The sequence below is a fragment of the Megalops cyprinoides genome, chromosome 4 (genome assembly GCF_013368585.1).
Source record: "Megalops cyprinoides isolate fMegCyp1 chromosome 4, fMegCyp1.pri, whole genome shotgun sequence".
Taxonomy (NCBI): Eukaryota; Metazoa; Chordata; class Actinopteri; order Elopiformes; family Megalopidae; genus Megalops; species Megalops cyprinoides.
Window position 1 is genome coordinate 9,413,533 of NC_050586.1, and position 19,197 is coordinate 9,432,729.

Below are 19,197 nucleotides of genomic sequence, written 5' to 3' on the forward strand. Positions count from 1 at the left end.
TCAGGCAGTGAATTATTCTCAGTGGTGCAGTCCAGCAATGCAGTGTATTTGAATATCAGGGGTATTGACTCTGTTGTAAATAATTTAAAAGGATTTGCCCAGCAAAGTGATGTGCTTAGCGCAAAGTGAGCGCCGAGATGTGCCATCAACTAGAATGCTCATGACATAATGAATAAATACGGGAATCTCATTTAAGTGAGTCTGCTTAAATGAAACGATTATTCACTTTTTTGTTTGCGTTTGTCTCATGTTATTCCTCGTTTGTGTTCAGCTCTTTTTTGAGATGTTAGATGATTACTTTTTGGTTGTGTGTAGCCTGGTCTTCAGTGAGTAAGATTGCAGGGCACTTTCAAAGGTGTAGCAATCTTAACAAAAAAAAAAATGTAACCAAGCGGAGAACTCAAATAAACTGTGACACTGTAGAGAGCACTGCACATAATTGCACTGACAGAGGAATCAAACAGGAACCAAAGGCTGTGTAGACATTTCTAGCAATGATAACAAAAGTAGAAAATGAATACCTTTGTATCTATTGACAGGACTTTTAGTATGAAAAATCTCCGGTTTCGACTTCCGAAATGATTCGTCTAGGTAAACCTTAGTCTTATTTCTGCACCCAATACTAACGTTCTTTCCACATTCTGGCCGGAATTTATAAGCCATCAACCTGACCGTGCCTTCGTCAAATTAAGAGCGTCTTTGTAAACGGCGGGTCGATGTCTTATGAAACAACCTCTCTTGTGTCCTGAAAAAAAAAAAAAACAAAAACAACCCATCTCTTTTTCTGCTTTCTACTCATTTTTAGACTCACGTCATTTTGTCCACCAGCTCTGCTTCTGCGTATGTTCACACTTTTGTTTTTATCTGCTCCCCACCCACAGTATCATATATCACAACTCCATCGCCGCTATGCTTGCAAATAACACTGGGGCAGTAATCTGTTTATACCCATTCATATCATATTGGATATGAGAAGTGGATGGCCTATATGAATTAAATATAGATTTAAATGAATCAGTCTAAAATAAACCTAAAATGAATCAATCCTCGTAGTGTTGCATCATACAGCATCTCTTAAGTGGAGACGCTGGTGCAGTCGTTGTAGCAAGTGGGTGATTATTTCTGTAAATAGGTTTATACTGGACACAACATGATAGGCTCTGAATGGATCACACCTGTGAATAGTTTCATAAGATTATGCAATTATGCAGTTCAGGCGAAAAGCTCACAGCATGAGCGAAATTGTTGGCATTGATCGGATATCAAAGGGGCTCTTTTACAGCAGGACAGGACCGGATACGGCGAGACGCCAAATAACACGAAAAAGCCTGTGAGGACAATTTGTTTAGTTTCTGAAACTATGTGCTGGAAAACCTAGGCAGCTTTGAAACTGTTAGAACAGGAAGTAAAAAAAAGGGTACTTAGTCGTTTCTGTGAGCGTGCTGCCCTTATCCCTTTTGGGTTACTCTCCATCTGCTCTCCCTGAATGTGCTTGGTCTTTTTTACTCACTGTTGTGTGTCTGTTTGCTTTCTGCATTTCTGTGAGCTTGTCACCGCTGTCGCTGCCTTCCTCACATTTGGCACAGCGAGGATTTCGTTTGGCAGATTTTTTTGTTTTCTTTCTGTTGATTTAGAGGTCTTGTTGGCTGATTTCAGATCCGGCCCGACCTTTTAAATCCTCACCAGAGCACATCCTCAGCGTTGTCACCATTTTCTGTTGTCCTTCCTCCAACAGATTCCCGTTCGAAGCATGCCATTTCCCTCACGGAATGAGACTGCATGCATTACGTTTTTCGCCATTGCCTCGAATAACTAATTCTGTCTTTATTTTGTCTTTTTTTCCCATTTTATTTTTTATTCACACACTGTGTTGTGTCCTGCCTGTTCTAACACCTTCAAAAAAACAAAAACCAAAAAAAAAAAAAACAAAACAAACAACAACAACAACAAAAAAAAATCAAAAACAAAAACTTAAACCAATCGTTTCTAACAATGCCAAACTAACCGACCCCAAACCCCGCTGCCAAACGGCCCAAATGGGAATGCCCCAAAAGGCCTACTATAGGCGTCACGATTTTGTGGAGGAGCGTGACAGCTGGGACCTGCAGCGGGAGGTGGTGCGGCAGCGGTCCCTGCACAGCAAGCGCCTGCACAGCATCCCGGAGGTGGCGGAGGAGGAGCTGGACGGTGGGGAGGCGCTGGGGCAGCGGCTTCGCTTCGAGGAGGCCCGTCCCGGCACGCCTCGCGCCCGCTGTCGGACCCCGCGGGGCTACCACCAGGAGTCCCGCCAGCACAAGCACCTCTCCCCCGGCAAGGGCTGCCGGCGGCTGCAGCGCCAGCGCTCCTCCCCCCGCTTCCCCGACAGCCGGCCCGTCCCGGATGACCGGGGCCTGGCCCGGCCCAGCCGGCAGACCACCAAGAGCCCCGACAGCGGCCTGGACTGCGGCAGCGAGGAGGAGGGCTCGCTGGGCACCCGGGGCCACGGTCACGGCAGCCCCATGCGGGGCCCCGCCCGTTCCATCCACTGCGAGGGCCCCGCCGAGCGCCGCGCCCTGGCCAGCGGCCGCAAGCGGACGCTCACGCGTCAGTGCAGCGTGGAGGAAGACTTCTGCGACGTCCCGGCCTCCGCCGCCACCACCAAGACGGTCCACGTGGCCGACCTGCGGAGCCAGGAGCTTCGCTGCAGGCCCGGCAGAGAGCCCGCGCACAGGCGCCTGTGGGCCGAGGGAGCCCAGAGCGAGGGCAGGCTGAACGATGTGGGGAAGGCCTATCACAGAGACTATAGGGCGCACTCAGTGGCAAAGCTCAACAGGGGGAAGGAGGAGCCGCTGGTGTGTGTGACCTAGACACTCATCTGCTTTACATTCGCATCTTCCAATCAGTAAAATCATTCCTTTTTCCCCCCTCTTTCTTGGTGTTTTTATGGGTTTCTCTTTTTCATCGTTTGTTCTTTTCGTGCAGTATTTTTTGGCTCCTTGCTGCTGTGCATTGCGTCATTGTGCCAAATCTTGACGACTTCCGTGTTTCCTTTTTCTTTGTAGTTTTTAAGTTTATATGTTCCTAGAACGTGCAGTGATTATTATGATTTTTTTTTTTTTAAGTCAAGTATTTTTGATTACCTAAAGGCCATTTCAGAAAATGCTTGTTTCTTGTTTCTGTTGGAAGAACCTCCAAAAAAATAACGGTAATATACCAACGAGAGAGTGGTCCAACCATAATAGTTTCTCCCTGTGGTGCGTAGGGGGTGCTGTCTCATAGGAAGCCCCTGGTCCCAGGCCAGGGGGCTGCAGACACCTGGGAACTCCAAGGGCAGTCCTGCCCTCCTCTCCCCCAGGGCTCTCTCTTCCTCACCTCCTTAACAATCCCGCCATTCCTCTACTCAGTGCAGTGGTCTAACCTTGTGGATATTTTGCTGTTGTTTTACCCAAACCAGGGAAAAAAAAATTACACAGCAAGTCTGGGTTTGGATGTTCTAGAGTTATTGCTGTTGTACACTTTGAATTGAAACTGCAGTGATTACTTTGTGTTTCGTTGTTAGGTCATTACTTTGAATAGATGCCACCCAGTGCTCCAGGGTTTGAAACATCCTGGCCCGCTCGCTATGCTAGCGTCTGATCTCTCTCTGCTGTCGGCAGATCTATGATCTATGGTCCTGCTGTGCACCTACAGGAGGGCTGTGTTTTAGCATGCCTGGTCTCACCTTGCACACGAAAGAGGAATTTATCCTTCCCCCAAACTGCTACAGAAGGAAAACCGACTTTTTTCCCCTATGGTTACTAATGATCGCGTGTTGCTTGCTTTCATTTGGATCATGAAAAATTGTGTTAGTCATCAGCTTGGTGGTGGCAAACGTTGTTACCCCCCCCCAATCTCCGAAACCACGGTGGTCAGTCGTTCTCTCCTTTCCCCCGGTCTTCCTCTCCCTCTTTCCTCATTTCCGCCTCGCTCCACCACAGATGAGAAGCGTTTGCAGTCTGCAGCCTTGCTGGGACAGGGACTCCAGGCTGAAGCCATTATGGTTGCGCCCCCCCACGATCAGTTCCCTGGGTGACAAAGCATCTCTCCATCCCCCTTTTTCCTCTGTTTCTTTCACTCTCTTTTTTCCCCCCATCAACCAACAGACACGTGCAGAACAAAAAACAATAGCAATGGTCTTTAGCTAAGCATCCAATTCAGCCCAAAGCTGATCCATGTCTCCGTTGGGGCTTTCATTTGGTTGGTTTATTTGTTTGTTCTTCTTGGTTGGTTTCGTTGGTTTTTTTTGCCTCCTAATGGTTATAATTGGAAATGACATGATTTGTTTGGTTTCTTATGGTTTTTTGGTATTGTTTTTTGGTGGGTGGTTTCCGCAGCGATGGGCCGGCAGTGGGCTGTAACGTGCACCTGTGTCTCTCCTTTCAAGATTTTAGGGAACTCCCCCTCCACGGGACGCTCGGACCGGCTGGACCATTCAGGGCGGACTCTGACCCACGGGCCCCCGCCACAGCGCCGGCCAATGATGGTTCCTTCCATTGGTTAGTGCGGTCACCGCCAGAGGGACGAACACCGGTGTTGTGATTTCTTTTTTGTTTTATCTCATGTGTTCCTTTTACCCATGTGAGCTGGACATCTCTCCATAGAAACATGATCTTAGATCTCCATAGGCTTTGAAGTGTTTTACTGCCCCACCCCTGTTCAGAATCATGCTCATACCTGTACAGTGTCCTCTCTCGAAACTGAATGTCCCTTGGGGGGGGTGGGGGAGAAACCCAAAGAGTCGCTTCAAGGCCGGTAGGGTGATGGTGTTTGCATCAAAAGCAAAAGAAAAAAAAAATGAAGAAAATTAACTGGTACTAAGTGAAACAATGAAAGAAGTACACTGTTGTTTTGCAGCTATGAAATCATCTTCATAAAGCCAGATAAACGTCTCCTGAAATGGCAAAGAAGGACACTCTCCCTTGCTTTTATCCTTACCCCTGTCATCATGGAGAGTGCAAGCATTGCTGTTTTACAGTTGGTCACTCCGAGCCCAGCCCAGCTCCTCCTAAATCCCCACCCCTGCCCCTGCCCTGCCCCACCCGGCCCTGCCCTGCCCCACCCCACCTCGCCCCACCTCCCCACCTCCCCTCTCAGGAAGACCAGATGGGCCCCCAGAGTGCAGTAGGACATGCCCCGGGCTGCGAGGTGGAGTGGGCGGGGTCTGTGAATGTAACGCTCTGATTGGTGTCTTCTGTAGAGATCACCATGGAGAGTAACAGTGAGGGGAGTGAGGGGAACCTCTCACCTGTCAAGGAGGATGTTTACTATGGCAGTGTAGCTCGGCGCAGGATATGGCCTCAGCGAAGTGTGGCCTCAGATCATCGATATGGTATGTGGCGTGGCTCCTTTCTAGAAAAAAAAAACAAAACAAGAACAAACAGAAGAGAAAAAAATAGTGTTAAAACATGCTAACTTAGTTATTCTAAACTGAAGTTGATTTATTTTTTTTTTTTTAGGGGGGGGGGGTGGGTGGGTGCGAATAGCTAGTAATTTCGCAGCAGCGATCTCCGCCATTTTGTTGAGATTTCAGTGTCATTCTGCTGCAGTGTGTGCCGACGGGGAAGACAAGATGGCCGCTTACTGTAGCTGCAGAATGAGTGTTCCCTGTATGCTCTTATCCTGTCCCGAACCCTCCTGGATACCTTTTGTGAACGCCTCTTTCCTTCCGACCCCTCAAACCCCCCTCCACACCTGTCCTTTCCCCTTGTTTATTTTGCATGACTGGTTGCTTACAATGAGGGGGCACACTCTTTCAGATGAGTAAGTACACTCCTGTCCCTAGAATGGTGTCCCCTCGATTTGTTGAAATAATACTAGCTGTTCTCTTAAATCACTCTAAACAACGCATCCCTGGCATTGCGCTTAAGTTTCAGAAAGTATGACTGATGCAAGCAATCTCCATGGAGTAGAGTTTTACAGTACCAATGCGTACATCTTTATAAATTCAAACTGAGCCTGGATGTGCAGTTCAGGTGTACTCTTGGTCATTTCTAATAACCTTCAGGCCTCAGAGCAGTACAGATTTCTCTGAAAGTTTACAGGTTCATTTCCCGGGTGGAGGACTGCTGTTGTACCCAGCAGCAATGTGCTTAACCTGAATGTCCTCAGCTTTAGAAAAAGGTATATCAAATAGCTATAACTATAATTCACCTTGGATGGAAAAACTATAAGCCTGTAAGCATTGTACATCACCCTAGATGAGGCAATATTTTACTGATTATTGGTACAACATAGTTATACTAATCATTATCAGAGGAGAATTAAATCAAATCAAGTGAAAAGCAGAAAATATGACATTGGGGACACCATAACACGAGTCAGTAGGTAGACATGAGCACGCGAGGAACGGTGCTGTTGGAAGGTGCTGTCCTGCATGGTGACCTGTGAAATGCATGGTCCGTTCCTGACAGATCTGTTCGTCTGTTCGGTGCTTTGCTTTATGACGTCTGTAATTTTCCCAGTAGCCACCGGTGTGTGTTGTCTTGCGGTATAACTGTTTTTTTTTTTTTTTTTTGAGAGATGCACAGTACCTCCTTCTCCCTTTCAGATGAATATGATAACTTTCCTTTGATATTAGCATGAAATTATAGTCTGTTTACTGTAATGGCAGTCCTGTTAATGCATACAGATGCCTCCGCCGAAAGAGCCTTTGGATAAACGGAGAACGATGCATGCATGCTGATGAAACGGTGAAACAGTGCAGTAAAACAGCAATGTATGTTTCCCCCCTTCCCCTCCCACCCCCCTGCCCTCTTCATATGCATGGCCGCTGGCGATCTCCTGCATCCCATATCTTTGCTTGATATTACCTTGCTTTTTTTCTTGATTATCTCTAAATGTGACAGTGAGCAAGGCGTGCTGGAAATTCCAGCGTCAACATCACTTACGCTAGCCTGTATACAGAGATGCGCAAAAAAAGGACACTTAACTTTTCTTGACGCGCTGTTTGTTCGTGATCAAATACCCATGTCGTCTTTGATCACGGAGCGCGGAGCTCGGAGGTGATCTTCGCGAATATCCCGCTGACATCGACTACAGATGAATTTTGACGGATGACGTTCTCTTCTCCCACCCACCCCCCAACAAACGGCATATTAAACGATTGATTTTCCACTTTCCCTTTAAAGCGAGGCAATCATGGGCGGCAACGCGGATAGGCAATTTAGACAGAATTCTCGCAGACTCTTTTTCTTGCGCACTTCTGCTCGCTAGCATCCTCCCCCCCTGTCAGCTGCTTAAGTGACATCTTCCTCCCAGGCTGCCCCCCGATGGGCTGAGCGGCAGTTGAAAAACACCAGCGGCCGCTTCTCTTCCTTTGTTCTAGACGGCTACGGCGGCCGCGACCGGCACTCCCCGGAGTACTACGAGGAGTCGGAGCCCGAGGACCTGGCTCGGATCTTCGTGGCCCTGTTCGACTACGACCCCCTCTCCATGTCCCCCAACCCCGACGCAGCGGACGAGGAGCTCCCTTTCAAAGAGGGGCAGATCATCAAGGTCTCTGTCGCGTGTAGCAACACACGTTTTTAGCACTCGTTATTAGCACTTTGCCGCGTCGGAGCGGCGAAAAGTTGCTCGCGTTTATACATGGCCCTGTGGTCACGAACAATACAAATACAGCAAAACTAAATAGTGTACATGAGATTTAATGCTTTGTTTCTAGTGCATATTTATGCAAACCGACTCCAAGTATGGTGGGCTACATTTAATACACATACTGGCAGCAAGGGCAGCAGTGTAGCATAGTGGTATGGAGCTGGGCTCGTAGCCGAAAGGTTGCTGCATCTATTCCCCGCTGGGACACTGTTGTGGTACTATTGGGCAACAAGGTACCAAAGCCAGAATTGCCTTAGTAAATATCCACTGTATAAATGGATAACATGTAACAGTTGTAACCTACGTAAGTCGCTCTGGATCAGAGCGTCTACTAAATGACAATAATGTGATGTACTGCCAGCAGAGGGTGTGAGTGAACTGGCAGTGTGATGTTTTTTTTTTTTTAACTGACCAACCACTCGTGTCCACCAGGTGTATGGGGACAAGGACACGGACGGGTTCTACCGGGGTGAGATCTGCGGCAGAACGGGCCTCATCCCCTGCAACATGGTGTCCGAGATCCAGACGGAGGACGAGGAGATGATGGATCAGCTCATCAAGCAGGGATTCCTCCCTCTTAACACCCCTGTAGAGAAAATAGGTAACAAGTCACGCACAGTACCACTCCTCCTCCTTCTTTCTCTCTCTCTTTCACTCTTTTTCTGACTTCGGAGCAGCTCTCTCAGCATTAGCTCCTTACTGCCCTTTCTCAACCCCCCCCCGACCAAAACCCACCACACAACCCTCTGCTTTTAAAGCTAAAACATGCTGCCAAATGCTGTCAGGCAGGTATGATGTGCACCCCACACCAACAGGGGGCAGCATAATAGCAGTTAATGAGCCACTGCTTAAAGCTCTTCCTCTTTATCATTTCGCAGTCAATGTCACAAGTGCCATTACTGCCAGTCCTCATTATAAGTGTGTGGAGGTGCTCTTGAGCAAAGCCACTTCAGTGAATTTAGCACAGGTTTGCAGCTGATATCAATTTTTATGAAACAGGATGGTTGAAAAATTGTTTTGCTCAAAGAAAGACATTGTATGAATTGAAGCTGTGTACACACACACGCGCACACACAAACACACACAGAGATGATCCAGGTACAGTTAAAGGCTGATTTTGATATTTGCTGCCTCAGGTTATAATAGTATAAATATGCTACCCAGTGTCTTTATGTCCACTTGTTGACTAGGGTAAATGCATAGCATTAGAGGATTAGAACACTAACATGTTTAGTGAAAACAGGCCATGTGGCCCATGTAATCTTGCCTGTGTGGTAACTTTTACACTAGACACTTTGCAGCTGCTTTTATGCAGAGCTACTTAAAAAAGCAATTGTGGAGACAAAAAAAAACTTAAGAAAACATAGACCGGTGTGCATACAGCACTGTGTCATTCCTTGTCATGAACACTCTGCTAGGTGCACTCTATTCTATGGGAAAATGATGATTCTATATGGCCTCTTCTTTGCCTTGATCTCTCCAGCATGTATGATATGCCTACGGTGTGCATTTCCCTTTATTTCTAGTTATGTTCCTCAGGGTGTGTGCAGACAGCAGGATGTGCTGCAGGTTACTCACTCGGTCTTAGGCCTCTTCACTCTTCTCTCTTGTTCTGTTTTGTTTGGCTTTCCTTTCCTGTGAAGTGAACTGCGATCGTTTCAAAGACGGCCGCTCAGTAAACCGCAGGTCCCGAAAATCCAAGCGAGGTCTGTGCTTCTTTTCCAAACTAACCTACCTTCACATTCACTCTTCATTTCCTGTTTTTTTTCCATCTGTCTTTCCTCTTCTAATCCTTTTTTTTTTTCTCATTAAAACCTGTGAATGATTTTGTCATTTCATCTTAAAAGGTACCTACTAATAACTGGCATGCCTGTATGTTAGGATGGTGTTCATCAGTGATTTTTCTCATATGATGTCCAGTGAGGTTGCAGGTATTCGTTCTTATTGTGTTTACTATAGACAGACATTAAAGATGTATTAAGATTTCAAACCAACATAGCTTTTGGTTCATACCGCCAACATGACCATGGATGGCTCCTAACCACATCAGGGAGACCTTTGGAAAGGTCATCCACAGAGGGAAAGCTTGGCTGTACACCTGCTTGATCAAGAGGGAACACTGGGCCAGTATTAAGCTCTAACCAGACCTCTCTCTTTCTCTCCGTGTCTTATTCAGAACGGAACAGGAGGAGCGGAAGACAGCACCCAGTGTCCACACGGAGAATGGTGGCCCTCTACGACTACGACCCGAGGGAGAGCTCCCCCAATGTTGATGTGGAGGTACTGCAGGCACTCATCGATTACTACCCCTTCCCCCAACTCACTCCCCACTCCTGCTTTAGCCACCTGCACACACGACACTCAGAACTGCTGTTCTAACAAAGATATGTCACTCAATACTTTTCTATTTCTGTAAATATGAAATTGCAGTTCATATGCAAATACTTAGTTTAGTTACTTGGTTGATTTACTTAGTCTAATTTGTGAGTTTCCATTTTGCCTGTGTCACAGTCAAACACTTTTATTTCCCTGCAATTTTCATTTGTTTAAAGTCTGAAATGTTGAAAACTGAATTACTTCATGTGTTCTTTGGTGTTTACAGTGTTCTTAGTGTTTACCATTTGACATCCCGGTAAACTGTGAGAGAATGAAGAGCTAAATACAGAAGCAAAACTAACATCTGTGGCCAGGGAAATCAATTTTCTATGTTATCCTCATTCTCCTTTGTTACTGAAAGCAATGACACTGAACACAATGGATATATTAGGCTCAAAGGGCCTGCAGTCAATATGAAGTGGCCTTTAGGGGCCATAAACACCTGAAGTACCACGTTTTACTACTTTCATTCTTCGATGCCATGCTAGGTTGTGTTATGACTGTCGTATAGTACCAGGATCCTAGTTTAATTTCATCTTGTGTGTGCAGCTACATAAAGTATACGTATAATGACTCTCTAAAAGTAGAACTGTATAGTGCTTTGGACTGCTGCATGTGTACAGGGAACGTGTTCAGCTGTGATGTATGAGAATGGCTTCAAACGTCCACATGCTGGAATATAGAATAACAGAGGCTGTTCAACATACAAACAGGAATAGCCCTTTTTCCACTTTCTGGGGGTCCAGTGATCAGCAAACAAGAATGGGTGCCAAAAAAGAAGCATGATTTTTTGGCACCCATAATCCAGAAAAAGGATCTGTTTATTGCATTATTCCTTTTTTAAGGGGAGAGACCTGACTATCTAAATTCCATAATTAGCCCATAGCTAAAGGCAGATGTTGCCACAGTATGTTTGCAAAGGCTGCCATTTGCTGCCAGTACACCTTACTCTCGAGTTTCACCACCTTTTACCTCTGCATTGGTGCTGCCACAGACAGAATATGGGAGGCTGGACCTGGAGGTGAGTAGAGTAGAGGATAGGTCCTTAGTTCCCCACCCCCTGCTGTTCTTAAGACCGTACTCAGTCTGTGGCTGAGCTCCTTCCCCCGGTTTGGATTGTGTGTTGAGTCCCCAAATTCTGAATTTGTGTGCGTGGCAGTGAAGGAGGGGGCGTTGGAGGGGGCTGTGTTGCGTTGATTGTGTTTGTGACGATGCAGCCCTCAAAGGTCCCACATTTGGTGTGTGTGCGCGGCGCTCACAGTGTGCCGGGGTGGACTCGCCACCGCAGTATAAAATGCATCTCACTCGTCCAGCAGTGGGAATAACAATTTTATACTCCTAAAAACCACACAAATGGGCGGAGCTTTTTTTCTTATTCGCCTCCGGTGTGTTTGTGTTGTTTGGATGAAGTGAAGGCACCCTGAACAGACTCACGATGGAGTCATTTTCCCTTTCGTTTTGTGGAGTGGAGCAGCCGATTGGATGGCCGAGCGTGCCTGATATTTCCTGTGTTTCTGCCGCAGGCCGAGCTGACCTTCTGCGCGGGTGACATCATCACGGTCTTTGGGGAAATTGACGAAGATGGATTTTATTATGTAAGTACCTGTGGTGTGCTGGCTGGGGTGGAGATAAAGACCTGGGCAGAACCACCTTTCTTCCCACACTTCCTCTTCCTCTCGATTGCTATTTTAGCCTCATCCAATTATTTGGGGAGCCTGTTGTGCATGTCACTGATCACCTGGGGCAATTTGCAAAAACCTGTATGATTATCATTCTACATGAACAGTATGGCTGGTCACAGCAAAAGGTAATCAGGTGTTCATTTCATAGTGTACACATCACCGCTGCTGTAATCTGTAGCTCATATTTCACATTATCCATCCATCCAGCCGGATACTTTGTTCAAGCAGTTCAAGGGTTAAACACCACTGCCCTGCCAGATTACACTGTATTTAGACTGTATTTTATTTTATGTTCTCTTTGGGAATACCCAAACCATAACCGAGCAGAGAAAGCAATCACGTTTCAGAATCTTATTGGGATGGTGGGTATGCCCTCCGTCAAGTTACGACACCCAAGAGTTGGGTCCGTTTTGTGGTTTCCTATAGAAAATAAAAATGAAAATAACTAAATCTACTTTGTAACTTGCTGTTTTTATATGCTAAAAACTGCATATCCCACAGGAAGAAAGGTACTCTCTTCACAGTCCCGAAACAAAATTAAGGAATAATTTCAGTAACCTCTTCTTAATGCCTAAATACTGTGCTAAACAATGTTTATATCCATATTACCAACAACTGTTGAGCAGTTTATGGAGAGTAACTCCATTTTTTGAAAATGGGAAATATATTAGTTCTGTACTTATTAGTAACCAAGAGGCCTGTATTAATTTTGCCTTTAATGTGACACATGCCTTGTACTTTATGATGTGTGTCAAGTTTTTAATATTTTTTTTTTATTGTATGTCTGCTGCTGGCAGCAAGCAGGGTGTCCACTCTGATCATCAATCATGAATATTCTATCCCATTTTGTTTTCTCATCTGTTGAGCCCCTTTGTCTGGAGTGGAACACTTACCCCTAGTACAGAAGACTGAGGTAGATTGTGACACATCTGTGGAGCTGCTGCAGGACATGTTCTGCTTTCCTCTCCCCCCCCCACAGGGTGAACTCAATGGACACAAAGGTCTCGTTCCCTCAAACTTTCTCGAAGAAGTGCCTGACGACGTAGAGGTCTTTCTCACAGACACTCCATCTCGATACCCCCAGGACGCTCCTGCACGGACAAAGACCAAAAGGGTACATCCTCTTTCGCAGTATTAGCCCTTTGTCATCCATTTGCTGTTTTGATTTGTTTACCTCGTTCTTTATTTCCTTTGACGTCCGTGTTCGTGTGTGGAAAGACGGCTCATTCTGCGACGGGAGCTCAGAAATAGTCACCGCAATGTTAAAAACCCATGTTAAAAACACAGCGACGCAAACTCCATTGTACTTGACAGAAGTACATAAATGTATATATTTATGTTAAATGCTTAAGGTGGAAAAAGTATGCATTGTAATATTCTTAAATGGAAATATTCATAAAGCATTCTTTAAAAGGATAGACTTAGACATAGACATGTAGTCATTCATAATCACGTGTGAGCACTCAAAAGGCATTTTATTTGTTTGCACAGGGAAATGTGTGAGTTCAGCATTGTAATAAGTGCTTTATGAATATAACCTGCATTTGACAGAAAATAGTAATTGATAGAACAACTAGTTTAGATGTACTGGAAGTTAATATTCCATGTAGACTCTGTCGTAAAGCATGTCTTTTACTTCAAAGGCTTGAAACTATTCGTAGAACTTTTACGAAACTAAATATTACATTGCCTATTATATTTTTTGTATTTGTTCCTGAAGGCTTTGTTTTTTTTACATTGCGTAAATTATAAAATATTTATATTTGAGTAATATAAAGAACAAATAAAGATATTGAAAGTAGTTACTTCAGTAATTTCAACGCTAGAGACTGTAATAATTGTATGTGAACAATTTGCAAATTAATATGTTTGCCTATCAACAGGTTTCATCTGAGATTTGTATTTATTTGTTTGTTTTATTATGATCCTTATGATTTATTCATATTCATAGTGCGGATTATTGAAATGCCATCACTGCATTTTTTTATTTCTTTTCTCACCCGCTTGGCAAAACAGAAGAAGAGTGTTCATTTCACACCTTAAAGGCACTGTTTCCGTCACGTAAGTGAGCAACTGAGGATACCAATGATACGCTCTCCTGGTCTAATGCAGATGACGTGGGTACGCTTAGCTTCCCGCTACTCCACACAGACGCACACAGTTACCCCCTTTTATTGTTGCTCGTTATGTTTTTATCGCTAACGATTTGTTTGAAGTCGATCAAGTTTCAGAAAGGGCTGTCCTTATTTCCTCAACTCTTTGAGAGCATGCGCACACACACACACACACACACACACACAAAAACCGTTCTGCTTCACCTTGACAGAATGATATACGATTGTGGAGTTTGTTTTTGGTTTTATTTGATTTGATCTTTTTTTTTTTTTTTTTTTTGCACTTTTTAAACCCAAAAAATGGCTCATCAAAGGTTGGGAGTATTGTGCTGACTTGAGGAAGAACGCCCTGGCCAGTGCATTAGACAAGAAGTATGGTATCTTCAGTTGTTTCTCTGGGTGTTGTAACATTACAATGTTCGTCCTTCATGATAAGTATCCCTGCTGTAATTCATGGTAAGCTAAAAGGCCATTGTTGCACGCCAAGATTGCCTCCTTATTGTTTGCAGTTTATTACACTATCTAACATTCTATTAAGAAACCTTTCCCTTTCCTTGAAGTAGTGCACCCCGCCACACTTAATTTAGAAAAAGAAAAAAGGAAAAAAAAATCTAGCAAACGACTGGAAAATTACAGACCAAGTAAATCTCTCATCAAGGTTTTCATGTAAGTGCAAAAGAATGACTGGATTAATTTGGCTCTGAAATCGTCTTCTCAGTTAGCCTTCACAGAGTGGGTGCTCCAAGTCTTTATCGCCTTGATTAAGTCGTTTGTGGGGTGCACTTTTTCGCTGTCACTTAAGGAATGATGCGAAATGGCAGAAGTGCTACTAACAATTTTTTTTTTCTCATAGAAAATGACATCAGTTAGGTTTTTAAAATTCATCACTATATTAACATGAGAAATGGAAAACCTTTTTGTTTTATTTGCTTATTATTTAATTTGATTTAACTATTGTTAAATGCTTGCAGACAGATTTGTAAATAAAACTTTTTTAAAGCAGGTTGAATTGGTTCCAACAACCTTGATGAAGTTACCTTGGTGAAAAGTGATTAATTGCATCAAAACTGGTAAATTAAATACTTATCTCCTCTCTTCATTATCATACTTTTTATTATTAAATTATGTGCAGATATTCCCTAAAAATATTCATTTGGACTCAAAGATGGGCGTAACTCAAGCTAGCAGCTACCGTCTCATGTTAATGCTGTTTATGAGGGCACCACTCCTTTCTCGAGTGCAATTGAAAAGAAGCCTTTTAGCTCATGATTACAATAAAGGAATATTTAGATATTAGATGTTTCACTGTAACCTGGTTGTATATAACTGCTTCTACACTTAAAGGGAGAATTTGAAAGACGTACACATAATTGTCATTTTCTGTGCTTCAATGGAGAGTGATCTGATACTGTGTTCAGTCTCTTGTTTTCAAATCGGAAGAATTACCTTTGAGCTCGTCCTTTGAGCCACCCTTAAAAGCTCAAGCAGCCTGCAGAAAGTATGACACAACTGTATGCTAAATGCCAAAGTGGAGACTTGATTAAACTTGCACTGGACCTAAGACACATACATTCACTCTTGGGTCCGGGAAGTGCTCTGGCTTTTCCATGGGGTAGCATTTAAACAAGCTTGATTGACATCTGCTCTTTACATGCTGGGAGGATGGAGGGGGAAAGGGGGTGTGAAGGGGCGCTTCCCTTAGAACATGGCATCTAAACCTATGTATGAGAAGAGGCACTTGGCTTCCCTTTGAGGGAGATGCACACATGATTCCAAAGGTATGGTGGCCTGCTGAGACAAAAAAAAGTGGACAAAGTGGAGGGAGTAGGGACTGGGGGTGCGAGAGAGCTGGCTTTGTAATCCCCTGAACTGTCCCTTACGGGTCTCCCATTAGGTTCCCCTGGAAAACACTGGCCCGTCCAGAAGAGCTGCATCCCCCACTGTGCGCCAACATCTCCCCGGCTCCGGGCCCGCCACCGTGGGGCCCGGCAGTCCCGTCAGGGGCCCCCGCGACTTGTCCTCCAAAAAGAAAAAGGGACTACTCTCCAAAGGGAAGAAACTGTTGAAAAGACTTGGCGCCGTGAAATAACTACTCGATATACTCAATGAAGTATATACCAACTGCATACACATTATGGAAAAATTTGCAATTCTTCCATTACTGTAATTTAAATCAAATGGAAAAAAATAGCTGTCAAAACTAGGATTTTCATGACAACTGTCAACTAGTCAAGTGCTGTACTCACATTTCTCTCTCTTGCTGTGAAGCACAGCTCATGTTTGGTTATGACTGTATTACCGAGTTCGATCTAAATGCAGGGACTTTTACGGGCGATGGTGTAGTACCAGATGTCACGATTTTTATGCAACCTCTCCAGTCAAGTATGTTTATCGTTAGCACAGCGAGGCAAAGCAGGGAATTCGAATGGTTCAAAATGTTCTCTCAGTTTTGAATGTAGTCAGTATTAGAGGGCATCACAGTATTTGTTACCTCTATTAAAAAAAACATTTTAAACTCAGTAAGGAAAATGTAACACCCCCCCCCCTCCCCTGACCCATCATCACTGTAATCGTTGTACTTTTCCTCCAATCAGATTGGATGGTGGACGTTTACGGCCAATGACTGACCAGGATCAGTGGACAGCCTAAAGTAGACTGTAAGCACTGTACCATTTAGTTGTTCTTCTCCGCCACTACCCTGGCCTTGACATAACAAACTGAATAAACCACGGGTCATGCTCATCTCTGCAGTGATGGAGCCTGACCTTATGAAATCTACCTGAAGAAGAAAAAAAAAACTTCTAAATTCCCATTTTAAGAGTGCACCATTACTTTGCCAAGAATTGGTCATTTTTTTCTCTTCTTACATTTCAAAAACTGCACATCTGAACCAACAGGTTTTCAAGACTGCAGTCTGGCTTTTAAGTTAAAAAAAAAAAAAATGGATGCATCCTGTCACTCACGACTAGTTCATCAGTATTGAATGGTCATGAAATGCCTAGTTGAAACCAGCCTCCATGCATTTGCCTTATTAATGCACAATGGTTTGTATTTTGTCCAGTAAATGGAGCAGGAGTAGTTTGTATGTACTGTGTGCATTCATGTTAGTGCATTCCTTTTGAGAAAAAAAAAGAAATGTAGTTTCAAGTTATGTGATCAAGTGGTGTGGTACTAACTACATTTCCATGTGTATCTGGTTTCATTGGAGGGGGGAGGGGGGACCTGAGCAGCTCCCTTTTTAAATCAAAGTTGTCTAGTTCGGAAGTCCATGTTTTCACCAGATTCTGCACAAAAATTGGAACACAAGCTTCTTTTCTAGCCATTGCATTCATGGAGAAAATTCCTGTCTTGACAGGCAGAAACCAGTCCCATCTTATTTTTATGAAACTTTCTGCATGTTCCACATTGTCAATGAAATTGGAAGGAAATGTCTTGGTCTTTTTAACCCCAAAATATGTATAGTTCAGTGAATGAATGACGAAACATGTTACTGGCTATCATGAAAACACCATCAGGTTTGCCATTCTTGGGTCCAGACTGGTATGTGAAATGAAACCTTTTCCCTTCATTTCTTCAGCATCAAAGCCAACATTTCATGACTTCATGTCCCTTTATCCATTTTTTAAAATTTTATCACCAGTCTATTATTTTACCTCATTAGGAAAATCATTTAACTTTCTTTTTCTAAATGACAAAAACCCCTTAAGGAGATTAGAACCGAGACTGCCAAAAATGGAATGTATAAAATGCTGGGTATAATTTGCATAGTTGTTCGCCAAAACAAAAAAAAATGCATTTGATCCATCATCCAGATAGATGTACATGTTTTCCAAGTCATAAATACCATGAATCAGTGATTGGGCATAGCTTCTATACATTGTTTGAGTGACTCTCTCTTTTTGTACTTTGTCCATTTGTAAATTGTTTTTAAATGTTTATACTTGATTTTCAGACTGCCTTTTTTGTAAATTAAGATTTATAATCAAACAGTGCAAGCTTTCCCCATGGTGTCTTCAAAAACATGTTTAAAAGTCTGCAATTGTGTGCTAGCTTTATGAATCAAAAATAATATATATTATCATTGGCCTATATTTGTGGTTATCAAATACTGTGTGGGTGTGCATGTGTACAAATTTTTTTATCAAAATAAATTTGATATTTTGTAGAATGTTTGTGGTGCCATCTTTCCAAACACAGACTCTCATTCAATAAAGCATTTATTTTCAACCAACAGAACTTGATCAACTCAAAAGCCCTCTTCCACATATTTAAGTCAAGAATTGACTGTCATTCTTCTTACCAACTCTTGCTTGGTCAAGTAACTTCAACCACAAGGATAACTGAGAATAACCTTAGTAATGATGAAAAGCAAGCAGGGTCTACAGCAAATACCAAAAAAAAAACAAAAAAATACCAACGACATGGCAGCTGTGCCATTAAATTTGCTGGCATTTTGTGCCCATGTATGACCCAACAGTGAATTTAGACACAGCTGGCCAGGCAACTTGGCCAACAATAGTTTTACCTGTAACACCACCACTGCTTTAACAATACTACTACTTTAACAACTATCTGGCCATCTGCGCATGTGTACTCACAAATGTTAAGGCTTACATCAGTGTTCAGTTAAAGTGATGTGGATGTTGACGGGATCTGCATATCTGGTTACACTTAAAATGCCGGTAACTACTCTTAACTGGTGACATTTACATTTGTTTCAAGAAGCTAGCTTCAATAACCCGTTCACTGTTGGACCATTTCACAAAAACTTTCACATCAGGTATTTCACATACCAATTGCAGGCTAAGAATTTCTCAAAACTGCCATAATGGAGTCTTTAAAAGAAAAGTGTACGTGTGACAGATGCAAAGAACTGGATAAGAAAAGCTAATTAATGTCAAAGCACGTCACCTCCGTGTTGTGAGGCACTGAGACTAATCTAAAGTCTCAGTGCCTCACTAAAGGCTAATCAAACACACAAGGGACAACCACCAAACAAAAGTCAATCGGGCAACCACTTGTACTGCACTTACTGAAAGCAGCCCCGATTCTAAAGAAATGCCTATCTTTGTTGACCACAATTATTTGGAACACCAAGTTTGACACACTGATGCAAGCCTTTTTTGTTTTTTGTTTTTTTTACAATTTCACACGATTTCCTTTCAAATAACTTGCGTAGTCATTAGGTTTCAATATTTTGGGTCTGAGTCTTTTTTCACAAATTTTTTAAGCCTTAAAGGGACAGTCTCCAAAAGAACTTGACATTGCAATAACAGATGCAGGAATTTAAACAGCAAGTTGGAAATAAAAGTTTTTTGCATCAAATCACAAATCAAACTGGACAGTTTGGATTGAAGAGCAAACACGAAATCTAGAATCTTAAAATAAAAACATAGCTTTGGTTGTTAAATTAA

The 19,197-nt window shown here is 43.4% G+C and overlaps 1 protein-coding gene across 19 annotated transcripts in view; it reads left to right on the forward strand.

Annotated features, from left to right (window-relative positions):
* Positions 1-17,735, forward strand: part of rimbp2 (RIMS binding protein 2) — a 132,277-nt gene extending 114,542 nt beyond the window's left edge. For 6 of the 19 annotated variants that reach the window (XM_036526060.1, XM_036526063.1, XM_036526064.1 and 3 more), the window contains 10 exons: positions 2,055-2,831; positions 4,403-4,514; positions 5,216-5,347; positions 7,343-7,512; positions 8,044-8,212; positions 9,255-9,317; positions 9,788-9,891; positions 11,511-11,582; positions 12,649-12,783; positions 15,678-17,735. In XM_036526060.1, the coding sequence (XP_036381953.1) occupies positions 2,055-2,831; positions 4,403-4,514; positions 5,216-5,347; positions 7,343-7,512; positions 8,044-8,212; positions 9,255-9,317; positions 9,788-9,891; positions 11,511-11,582; positions 12,649-12,783; positions 15,678-15,872 (1,929 nt within the window). In that variant the 3' untranslated portion in view covers positions 15,873-17,735. The other 13 variants (XM_036526071.1, XM_036526075.1, XM_036526073.1 and 10 more) reach the window with 11 other exon arrangements.
* The last annotated feature ends 1,462 nt before the right edge of the window (positions 17,736-19,197 follow it).